Below are 12,732 nucleotides of genomic sequence, written 5' to 3'. Positions count from 1 at the left end.
CCATTTGTTGGGCTGTTTCAGCTCTGAGTGCCTTTTTATGAGGAACAGCACAAGGCAGCCAATCAGAACAGAGCTCATTTACATGTATCAGTCTTAAAGACACAGTAACAGAAAAACAGCCTGTTTAATTCCGATAGAGAGGATGGTAAATAGTCATTAAAAATAAAGAATGACTAGTTTTGATAATAAATCAACACAAACATCGTAAGTAGACCCCAGGATATCGGATATCCGAATTTTTTGCCTTTAAAATCTGTATCAGTATCAGCCACAAAATTTCCATATCGGTCAGGCCTTATGAATCTTTAAGAAATACAGTAAAACTGCACTAGTATATGTACGTTTATTAGTGTATGTAAGTTTATGTGAAATTGTATGTCTTGCTACTGAAACACCCACCCATCCATCTATCTATCTATCTATCTATCTATCTATCTATCTATCTATCTATCTATCTATCTATCCATTTATCAGACTATGGAAAAGTTTATGATTTCAGATACAGCCTATGAACATGATTACATACGAACCCAAATTACCATATGCATCCACCGCCCACACTGGCCAGGCCCCGCACACGTCTGGGGCTCGGTTCGTGTGTTTATACCACCTGTGTACCTCTCTGCAGTCGGCACATTCCACTGAAACATGCCCTCACCCAGGCCCAGCAATTAACAGCCTGCACCAAACAACACCTGTTCAGCCTAATTAGTTTTCATTGGCCGATAAACCATTTCGTCCTCCGTGCACGTTTATCACCCAGAGAGGATGAGCAGGAATGGAGGGATGAGGCAGCAGTGGGATGAGTAAAGTCCCGTCTCGGCTTGGCGTGCAGAATCGCTCTCTGTGATGAAGGTGTCTGCTGCTCCATCACGGCGGCAGAGAGGAACGCATACAGTTCATCTCAGCTGCTTGAGACTCTGCAGAGCTATGCATCAGGATGACACACACACACACTGAGCCGGCTACCTTATTGAACAAACCTCCTTGTTTCTGTGCTCATTGTCCATTTTATCAGCTCCACTTACTATATAGGTGCACTTTGTAGTTCTACAGTTACAGACTGTAGTCCATCTGTTTCTCTGATACTTTGTTAGCCCCCTTTTACCCTGTTCTTCAGTGGTCAGGACCCCCATGGACCCTCACAGAGCAGGTACTATTTGGGTGGTGGATTGTTCTCAGCACTGCAGTAACACTGACGTGGTGGTGGTGTGTTAGTGTGTGTTGCGCTGGTCTGAGTGGATTAGACACAGCAGTGCTGCTGGAGTTTTTAATCACCTCAGTGTCACTGCTGGACTGAGAATAGTCCACCAACCAAAAATATCCAGCCAACAGCGTCCTGTGGGCAGCGTCCTGTGACCACTGATGAAGGACTAGAGGATGACCAACAGAAACTGTGCAGCAGCAGATGAGCTATCGTCTCTGACTTTACATCTACAAGGTGGACCAACAAGGTAGGAGTGTCTAATAGAGTGGACAGTGAGTGGACAAAGTGTGGAAATACTCCAGCCACTGCTGTGTCTGATCCACTCGTACCAGCACAACACACACTAACACACCACCACCACGTCAGTGTTACTGCAGTGCTGAGAATGATCCACAGGATACAGGCTAACAAAGTATGCAGAGAAACCGATGGACTACAGTCTGTAATATCAAACTTTGAATACTCAGTGGTATTTCCAAATGAAACAATAATATTTACATTTGATAATTAACCATAATTTTAAATATGTTCATTACTGCAGTTCAAATGTGTCTAGAATGTAGAGGTCTGTACTCCCACAGGATTCCTGCTGGACCCGCGGGACCCCCTACAATCTCCTGCAGCACAGGACTAATTTTCAGTGTTGTGCACAGGAGCAGGATGAAGCACACAGTAGTACGCTAAATGAAATAGAATGGTCACTCTTAGAAAGCAGCAGTGATGGTGACGCGCAGGCCAAGATGAGCTCAAGTTAAGCGCAGGCTACTATACATTTTTCAGCAAGTGCACTGAAACTTGTGAGTTATATAGCTCTATGTGAGGAACTGAAGTGTGGGCCCACTTACAGACTTTAGGGGTCAATTTCACTCTATTCTGCAGTTTCCTAATGCCCCCTAAGCTGATCTGTATGCGTGTTTGTGTGCAGACCTGAAGAACCCGGAGATCGTGACATTGAGGAACCTGACCCAGGACAGCTCGGGGGTGTACAGATGCACAGCCAGCAACGACGTGGGAGAGGAAAACTGCATCATTGAAGTTACCATGCAGTGTGAGTGGAGCAGCAGGGTGGTGTATATGGAGGGGGTTCAGGGAATCTGATCTCAGAACAGTTCACAGTGACGGCTGTAGCCCTGCAGCTGCTGCTGTTGTATGATGGATGGGAGCGGTTTCTGTACACTGGAGAAAAAAAAAATAATAATTTTCTGCTTTCTCTGTGCCCACGCATCTCGCTCTGGCACTCACACACACACACACACACACACACACACACACACTCATTACATTCGTCACACACTCATCTACATTCGTAGATGTATCAAACTTGTACACAAGCAAACTTGTTCTTCACACTAGGGGTGGGCGATATGAACTCAAATTTATATCACAGTATTTTCCAGATTATATTTTTAGATGATAGTATCTTTCAGCTGACTATCCAGTTGGTAATGATATGGTATCACAAAAAAGTATAATAGTAACAGTAACAACGAAAAAAAACACTGCTATATTAATAATAATAATAATAATGAAAATAATAATAATAATAATAATAATAAGGTATGCATCGATACCAGTTTTTCAGCCCACAAACAAGTACATTGTTTGGTACTTGCTGGTACCAGTACCATGATGAGTAGCCTAATAGAAATCAGTAGTCTTTGCTGTAAATGAGCGCACCGTACCTTAACATTAAAACATTAAAATCTAGCTGATTAGCTAGTTATGTTACATTAGTCACCTGGGTCAAGTTGCATTGCAGATGTCAGAAAAGCACTTCTGTAAAACTGTAAGTAAAGTATGTTTCATAGTTTTGATCCCTGCTTCTCATCTGTCTCTTTCAACAACTGTCTGTGTAGCACAGTGACAGCAGGAATCACGTCTGAGGCTAATGCATGTGAGGAGTGCACACCATAGTAACAACTGTGACTATTATTGAGAGGTGTGAAATTCAGTTCCAGAAAGTAAAAATCCTTCCCAGGATTTTGTTCCAACGGCCCGGCTTCTCTAGATCAAACCACCAGCAGAGCTGTCCAGGCAGTTGGAACAAAATCCTGGGGTGGATTTTTACTTTCTGGACCTGAATTTTACACCTCTGCTATTATTCTTATTATTATTGCAATTTTAAGGATTCTTAATTTAGTAAATGAGTGTTGTAGCTTCTTCAGTTCCCTTCTGTGGAACAGTTTTTGGTTGTTTTGGTTCCCTTACTCTCTCCTTCTGTTGTTTTTACCTCCTCACTCATCCTTACTTCCATTTTGCACTTTCTAGTTAGTGTCTAAGATGATATTTCACTCTTTGTTGTATTGAACAGAGGCAGCTTGCTATTCCATGCTTGATAAGTTTCCTCCTGCCTGTTTGACAGGTTTTACATAAGTTATTTTAAATTTGTTTCGTCTAACAAAATGCAACAAAAGGATAAAAACTGAAACCGTCATTAAGTGAAAAACGTGTGGTGAGCGAAATGGATTATCTTAGCGATGCTTCATGCATGTGGCACGTGACAAACAATACGCTAAACAGTACATTCTGTGTGCGCACCTACTATTATGGTGCTGTGCACAGCCAGCTTCACTGACTAAAGAGCATCTGCAAGCAGCACTCAGTGATGCACTTTTGTGTATCGCACGCTTATGTTGAATTTATAGGAGTTATTAAAATTATTAGAACTCCTATTAAAACTCTATTAAAATTTTTTAGAAAAGGGGCCACAACCTGTGGGCCACGGACCACCAGTAGGCTGTCAAGCACCCTCTAGAGGTCCAGTGGGCCTGAATTACTGGGATGCAGTAATTCGGGCTGGTAACATCACTGTAAGTGGGGAAAAAAAATTAACTTAATAATTCAAATGCTAAGAATTAAACATTTTCACAGTATAACGAATAGAAACATTACTAGATATGTACAAATAAAAACGTCGCAGTAGCAAATTACACGACATCAGTCTGAGTGCAGCCCCTGGCACGCAATGCAGACAGCTAGCCAGAGATGGAGAAGTTTCTCAGTGTGCTTTGTTTGGTGCGGACTGTCACACCTTTTTCTTTTGTTCGCTCCTTCTCTTAACTTTCTTTCTCTTCTAGAGGCACGTCGGCACCTAACAGTCAGCATAGCGACTGTTTTAACTACTGACTCTTAGTTTTCCTGTGGGCTGCTATGCTCTGTAGTTATACTACGACAGCGTTTTAGGGCCACTTTTAATAAAAATAAAAATAGTAGACTTCGAGAATAAAGTCGTAATATTTTGAGAAAAAACGTCATAATATTTTAAGAAAAATATTCGTAATATTTTGAGAAAAATATTCGTAATATTTCGAGAAAAAAGTCGTAATATTTGGAGGATAAAGTGGGCTGCTGTACTGTAGGGGGCTGCCATAACGCGTTGGGATCTCGGTTGCTGTACTGGTGCTGGAGCTCCACTCACTCCTGTCTCTCTGTGGATCATTTTGATCATCATTCTCACTGTCTATGAAACTTCATGCCCTCTTTGAATGGGGGGAGATGTAGCCCCGATAGCCGTGTAGACGACCCTGCCTGAGATTCTCCTTCAACAACACAGACAGACAGTTTCCTCCGAGTCCGTCTGGCTCTTTATTCTACATAAACACGGTTTCCTGCTCAGCCGTTTCAGCCGGTTCTTATACTAATAACAGGCTGGTGCTGATGTGCAGGAGAGACAGGGAGACTGAGTGTTTCTTTATGGGTGAATCTATATGAAAGAATAACTCCACCAACTCACCGCCCCTCATTTAACACGAGGAGGTGCTGCCTTCCCTTTGTAAAGCCTCTGGCCACAATATTGCGATCTTCCCTGGAATTAATGTCACTTTAAAATCATAATTCTATGACTTTTTTTTTTCAAAATATTACTTTTTTCTCGAAATATTACAACTTTTAAAGTCTACTATTTTTATTTTAATTTTATTACCAGAGGTCCTAATGGTGGACCACCTGGTTTAGAAACACACAGTAGTCAGATATGGCATATTGTTGGAGAGCTTAGCTTCTCTAGAAATGTGGAGATTATTGAAGTCTCAAATTGTTGAAAAAATTTTTGAAAGTTCAAGTTTAAACACAGCGTGTCAGCGTTCATGCTTGAGGGGTTAAGTGACCCTTTGGGAGTAAGTGGAGATGGAGTCGATCTCACTCAAATGGTCATCTCTCTCTCTCTCTCTCTCTCTCTCTCTCTATCTCTCTCTGTCTCTCTCTCACTCTCACTCTCGCCCTCTCTCTCTCTCTATCTCTCTCTCTCTCTCTCTGTGCGTGAAATGGCTTTGGGAAAAGCAGAGCGGTCTAACATTCACTCTGGGAAAAGATGGAGAGACAAACATAAACTCTGACAGCACCACCGGCTCCACGGCTGATTTGCAGTCCAGGCTTTTACGCTCAAGTAGTTTCACACTTAAACAAGTTCAGAGATGAATTTCAAGTGAAGGAAGCATTTTGGCCTTTTTGTGTTTTCAGATTTGATGCTTTGTCTTCCATATGGTGGAACAGTTTCATGGAACACCACCACACCCTATCATGAACATCTGTTTTTTAACAGAGATTTTTAATCGATTCAAAAAATGTTACAAAGTGTTTCCTCTACTGTGAAAAGGTATGCAGAGACATCGTAAGGGCCGTCCTACAGTATAGAGCAGGATATGAATTTTGATATGTAATAAGTGTACAGTGTAGTCTCTTATACATAAAACAACATCAGTAAAGTTGTAACACCACAGACAAAATTGCTAAAATCTGAGATTTTCTGAAATATATTTCACTGCTGTGTTAGTTACTGCATATTACAAACTGCAAATATACCTTCATGTTGCTACTTCGTTTAATTTTTCCAGTCATTGAATGTTGCAGTAACACCACTGACAAAACTTTTTGCAACACATATTTGCTGTCAACTGCAGCGGGGGATGTTGATTTTTTTTGGGTTCCAGGGATGCCAAGTGACTCATGTATTATACAACAAAAAGTACAGAGTGCCCTCCTGCATTTTTCCACCTTAAATAAACACTATACTCTGCTAAAACTCTACACAACCATCTATTTGTGCCAGTACCATGGCACCATGGCAACGTTTGCATGGCGTTTCCTGCCGCTGTGAGCCATGTATGAGGTGCAGAATGACGTATTTTTTTCAATGCAAACTTGTAAACACAGCATAAGACAGAATTCATTGGAATAATCGCATTGCCGTTTACATTAAGACTAGGCTTTACTAGATGTGTACTACAGAGGTCAGTTTGAATTAGCTATAATTTGGCAAAATGAAGAAGTGAGATAATGTGTTGCAATTCCACTGATGTTCTCTTTGGCTGTGTGCAGATGTGCGTGGTATAGGCGTGGTGGCTGGTGCTGTGGTGGGAGTGTCTTTCGGTGTCCTCATCATCATCCTCATCATATGGCTGGTCTTCCGCAAGAAGGAGAAAAAGAAGTATGAGGAAGAGGAGACGCCCAACGAGATCAGGTGACAACAAGATTTGACTCTCTCGTCTCTGCCTTTTCTGGCCAAATGCTCTCTTTACTCTGTTTTACTTGCTTGGACTTGTCTGTCTGTCTATCTGTCCAGACTGTAGCAGCTAGACAACAAAGTCAGCAACGATTCTGAAAAAATGCCCTTGTGAATTTTGTCATTTACACAAAAAAATAGCGCTCTAACATGTTTATATGATATGTGGTCATTCTGACAGATTGCAGTGCACTATTGAAAGCGTACGGCTTCGTATCTCCAAAATGGTGGTTTTACAAGGCAAAGACATTCTTAACTATGATGTACGTTATGTCTGACCCACAATACAGGATAAAAGGGACAGTTTTTAAACTGGATACCATCTGGACAGTTGCAAAATGTGTCCCAGTTTCAGGCTAGTATGAAACAATGTTTCTCTCTACATTATGCTTTGGTGTGGTTGTATATAGTCCAATATCTACCCCACAATCTGCTCAGTCCAGTCGTGGACAACCTGATTTCAAATCATAATGTTACACATGTTCAGTATTTACAACACACATTCTCATATATGCAACACAATACTAAGAACAGGCATGAAACCCCCACTTATTTCATGAACTGAAAGCCGAGCTAAGTGGAAGGATGAAATTTGATTATATCCAAATTCCTAATTTCCACTACAGCATCTATTTCACAAGCTTATTTAAAATTAAGATAAAACTTCGTATTCCTATCAGTGTTATCAATCAACCTGTGCCTCGATGTCAGTTTTGATCAAAAGTCACATTTATCCACAAGACGTTCCACAAGATCTCAGGTTGTCCAGGACTCTGGCTGGTAAACATAATGTGAAAGTGTGTAGATGCAAGGACAACTGAAAGATGATTAAGGACAAAAAAAAATTGCTGTGCCTGATCCACTCAGACCAGCACAACACACACTAACACACCACCACCACATCAGTGTTACTGCAGTGCTGAGAATGATCCACCACCCAAATAGTACCTGCTCTGTGAGGGTCCATGGGGGTCCTGACCACTGAAGAACAGGGTAAAAGGGGGCTAACAAAGTATCAGAGAAACAGATGGACTACAGTCTGTAACTGTAGAACTACAAAGTGCACCTATATAGTAAGTGGAGCTGATAAAATGGACAGTGAGCATAGAAACAAGGAGGTGGTCATAATGTTATGCCTGATCGGTGTCGAAATAATCACTATTTGCGGACTTAATATTTATCTGTCTTTGTCTGTCTTGCTGTCTATCTGTCTATCTCTCAACCTCTTTTTCTTTGATCTAAGCCACTTTCTCACTCTTAAAAGACTCCCAACGTTTTAAACCTCTCAATGTCTCTCAAGAGTCAAAATAACCAACCACTCAGACACTTTATCTGGATTTGGGGGTTTTACTGCTGTGTATGCAACTGAGTGTGTGTGTGTGTTCGAAATGGTTGCCATGAGGTCAGTATTGATTGTTTCGTGAGAGAACACCTCTTGGCTGCAGCAGGGGGCTCTCAGATTTGTGTGTGTGTGTGTGACAGAGAAAGAAAGATTGAAAGCGTGTGTGTTTTTGCGTGTGTGTGTGTCCCGAGGCTTCCCCTTCTACGGCAGCCGAATCTAACCAGTTGTTGAGGACATTTTCCATAATGTATCAGTCTGTTGATAGACGTGCCTGTAGCGGCAGCTTTCACTGTCTGTGTTCATATGAATAAAACATTGCAGTGCTGTCTGTGCGTTTGTGGTGTGTGCGAGAGCGTGATGAGGCTAAATTATGCACATGTAGAAGTATGATGGGGACGCACAAGGACCACATTCCCTGTTTATAGTGAATGTTGTCACAGTGGGATCTCTCAGTTACAGGCTCTTCTGGATTTAGCAGTATGAGTGAAGCTTAGCGTCATTCTGCAGGTTTACATGCTCCTGGCATGTTTACTACATGATTTCATCTTCCATAGAATGTATACTGCATGGCCAAAAGTATGTGGACACCTCTTCTAGTAATTGAGTTGAGGTGTTTCTGACACACCCATTGCTAACAGGTGTATAAGATCAAGCACATAGCCTTGCAATCTCCATAGACAAACACTGGAAGTAGAATTGAACTTAAAATGTGGTGCTGTCTTGTGCCGCCTGTGCCACAAGTCTGCCGAGTGGTGAAGCGAATAATGCAAAAAATTCACCTGTACTCTGTTGCCTCACTCTCTATTGGGTTCCGAACTGCCTCTGGAAGCAATGTCAGCTCAAGAGCCGTGCATTGGGCGATTCATGAAATGGGTTTTCACAGCCAAACAGCTGCACACAAGCCTAAGATCACTATGCGCAATGCCAGGCGTCGGCTGGAGTGGTGTAAAGCAGGCCACTACTGGACTCTGAAGCAGCAGAAACGTGTTCTCTGGGGTGATGAATCATACATCACTATCTGGCAATCTGATGGATGAATCGGGGTGGATGCCAGAATAAAACTGTCTACTGGAATGCATAGTGCCAACAGTAAAGTTTGGTGGAGGAGGGATAATGGCCTGGGGCTGTTTTTCAGGGTTTGGGTCCCATAGACAAATATGCTTCCATCTTTGTGGCAGCAGTTTGGGGAAGACCCAGCATGTTCCAGCATGACTGAGCCCCTGCGCACAAATCTAGGTCCATAAAGACATGATTTGATGCGCTTGGTGTGGAGGAACTCCAGTGGCCTGCACAGATTCCTGACCTCAACCCCACTGAACACCTTTGGGATGAAGTGGAATGTCAGTGGCAAGCCAGGCCTTCTCACCTAACATCAGTGCCTGGCCTCACAAAATCTTGTGGAAGGCCTTCCCAGGAGAGTGGGGCAGCCACAAAGAGGGGGCAACTCCGTACTAATGGCCCTGGTTTTGTAATGGGATGTCTAACAAGCACATATTGGTGTGGTGGTCGTTTCCACATGCTTGTGGCCATATAGTATGTGTGTAGGTCTGCATCTAATGCTTTCTATAATCCACTAACCCATTGCCTATTATGTGATTTATCTACTGATTGAACTGTTATGCCTTCTTTGGATCTACTTGCTGCTGCCATCATTCAAAGTTTTGCCTTTGCAACAAGTGGTCTCTTGAAGTGCCCCCCCCCCTATATTATCAAGTGCACCCATGTCTTGTTGTCTATTTAGTGCCTTTGTGTAGATATTTTGGGGTTGCACAGATTGGTCAATTAACAAATACACTAGTCGGTGTTGTGGACAGTCGTCGACTAGTTGAGGACTGTGCCTGATTATAGAGTGGTGTTAAAACACTGTAGTGAACAGGCAGGAGAGAACAGAAATCAGACTTTCTTCTAAACACAAAGCCCGAAGTACTTCATTTGTATGGAAATACTACACGAGATGACAGGCAAAATGATCAATCACAGAATGTGTAGGATGGTGTGCCAGTAACAAAAACAAACTGGCGTTAGATAAAGTGGAGTAGCGGTTGGCAAGTATATGGCATATTTTCTACCTGCAACTTTAAACAAGTCTAGAAAAACTTCTGAAAAATGGGATATTGTGATTGCTGGTTCAGTGACTGTATCTCACTCTGAAAAGCACCTATAAAGATTAGCTTGCTATTAGTTTGTAGCTTGATAAACAGTTGTTTGTTTCCCATGATGGAAACCACGTGCAGTTTACCTCAGACAGTCTGTGTACTACAGTGGGCAGAGTGCCTGAAATTGAAAGTCACTGAAATACAATAAAAAGAAACTCTTTTGCAATGCACATCTGCCATCCCTATTAACAAGATACTAACATAATACCTTTCACAGACTTCTGGAACATGGAGTAACTAGTCGACAAGACTACTTTTTTGAATGACTAGTTGAATAATAAAAATAAATAGTCATATAATCGCTCGTATCTACCCTAGAGTTTTTGCAATGCTAAGCGGTATAACTTGTTTTGTCTGGTTGCTATTTTATCCTGGTTCTTGTCCTTTTTCTAGTTTTATGTGTTGTTGTTTATCCTGGTTTAGACCTGTTTCTGTTATGGATAAGCCTGTGTTGCACCTCTGCTCCTGGGCTTTGACCAGTTCCAGTTCCAGTTGCATCCTAATTCCCTGTGTCACTTGTCATATCAAGCATTATAGAGTGTTTTTAAGTAAACACCATTTACATTTTTTCATATTTGACACCACCAACTTTGTCTACGAATCATTGGATTCTACCATTCTACCATCCTAATCATGTATATTTGTCATTTGTTTGCACAGAGAGGACGCGGAGGCTCCCAAAGCCAAGCTGGTGAAGCCCAACTCACTCTCGTCATCTCGCTCGGGCAGCTCCCGTTCCGGTGCCTCCTCTACCCAGTCCATGGTGCACAACAGCGCCCCCCGTAGCCACCGCCCGAGACCCCCAGCCGTCGCGGCCCTGAAGGAGAACGGCCAACCTCCTGACTTCCTGCAGTCACCCCCTGCCTACACACAGGTGGTGCCCAAGACCCCTGAACCACCAGCCACGCCCAAATTCAGGCAGCCTAACCTTCCAGTTGGCATGCCCCAAGGCGGCATGATTCCAGGCCAGAGCAAGGCCTTTCAGACTGTGTAAGGGACGGGGTCAGCCCCTCTGGACGGGTTAACCCACACTGACCCCTCCGTATACAGATACGTGAGCTAACGCTAATACCATGTACAAAAAAAAAAAGAGAGAGAAAAAAAAACAAGCAAAATTATCGGATGTAAGTCAAAATTATCAATAATATAAAAACTGCAAGTTTAAATGAATGCATACTTAAAAGGGAAAATACAAAGTGCTTGCCCCCTGCTGAATTATACAAAGAAAAAGAGAGGGAAAAAAAAGAAAAGTTTGAGAACATTTCTGCTCACATTCATGCAGTCTCTCTTTTTTTTCCACTCTCTCTCACTGTCTTTCTCTTTTTCCTCCCTCTCTGGCTCTCTCTCTCTCTTTCTCTCCTTTCAAAGTATTTTTTTCTTTATTTTTGTCTACTACTTTGAAGCCATTGGAAGCATGGCGAGCGACGAGGTGGAAAGATTTCCCCCCGAGAGGGGTCTTATTTATTTATCGAGAGAGCGAAGGGGCCAAGAAAGCTAGGCCGAGCTGAGTTTATGAAACTATGGGGATGGACGGATGGTGGAAGGGAAAGAAGGAAAAAAGACGGTTCTCACCTCGTGGAGAAAGATGAGACGTGAGAGACGATCTGAGCCGATCAAATCACGTCTCATCATCGCATCTCCTTCCCAGAATGCAGTGCAGGCCAGCCTTTGGGAAACCCGGAATTCCAAAGCAAGAAGACAAGGAGATGTCAGAAGGATTTCCAGTGACTGCAAGTAGAGTTCAGCACGCAAAGGCGTACATATTGATGAACAGGACGAGACAGGACGAAAGGAGGCGACATCGGCTATTTATTCACTGACCACTATTCACATGTTCAGCTACAGCTCTGATATCACATACAACACTGTGTGACAACTGTTCTTCAATGTTACATATATTTACCTGTTTAAGTCTATATACATACATGACCTGGAAGTGTTTAAGGGGTTTTGTGGGCACGGACACTGTTGGCCTCTTTGGCTGACTGACGGTACTGACCTACGGTACAGCCCACAGGCATCCCATGCTTATGATGGTCCACAGTTGTTTTACTACCATAGCTTTATTTACTTTATTTACAATATTACTGAAACCAAAACCTGAGTGGAAAATGATGAATGTGTGCTTAAAAATTTTAGCCATTGCTTTTGAATTTTTTTTTTGTTTGATTTCCTTTCTAGAATACCCAGCAGTACTTCAGAAGCATTTGAGGCACAAGTGGTGCTGTTGTGGACAAGAGATTAGAACATTTGAGACTTACAGTATCACTCAAAAGTTTGGGCACACCTCCTCATATAGGACATATGAAATAGAAACACACTGTCCAAAAAAAAAACACAAAAAAACATGTATCTCAATTTTTTTCTGCTTTATTTGAACAATTATCCTTTACATTGTGCAAAAAAAATGGACCAACAGAGATGCTCCAAAATGATTTGGAATAAAATCTTTTTACATAAAGTTGAAATAAATTTGAACATATTTTTGCCTTCTCCTGTAAAGTTACTGTTTTGGAGATACTCATTT

General features: G+C 42.2%; 1 protein-coding gene across 1 annotated transcript in view; it reads left to right on the top strand.

Moving 5' to 3' along the window:
- The window catches only part of clmpb (CXADR like membrane protein b), a 124,811-nt gene extending 113,516 nt beyond the window's left edge, over positions 1–11,295 (top strand). Inside the window, exons 5-7 of the mRNA XM_036585480.1 lie at positions 2,133–2,255; positions 6,524–6,665; positions 10,866–11,295. Of these exons, the coding sequence (XP_036441373.1) occupies positions 2,133–2,255; positions 6,524–6,665; positions 10,866–11,199 (599 nt within the window). The 3' untranslated portion in view covers positions 11,200–11,295. The remainder of the gene's footprint in view (positions 1–2,132; positions 2,256–6,523; positions 6,666–10,865) is intronic.
- Positions 11,296–12,732: the final 1,437 nt, after the last annotated feature.

This window comes from Colossoma macropomum, unplaced genomic scaffold (assembly GCF_904425465.1).
Source record: "Colossoma macropomum unplaced genomic scaffold, Colossoma_macropomum, whole genome shotgun sequence".
NCBI classification, from domain to species: domain Eukaryota; kingdom Metazoa; phylum Chordata; class Actinopteri; order Characiformes; family Serrasalmidae; genus Colossoma; species Colossoma macropomum.
This window is presented reverse-complemented; position numbering and strand designations above follow the sequence as displayed.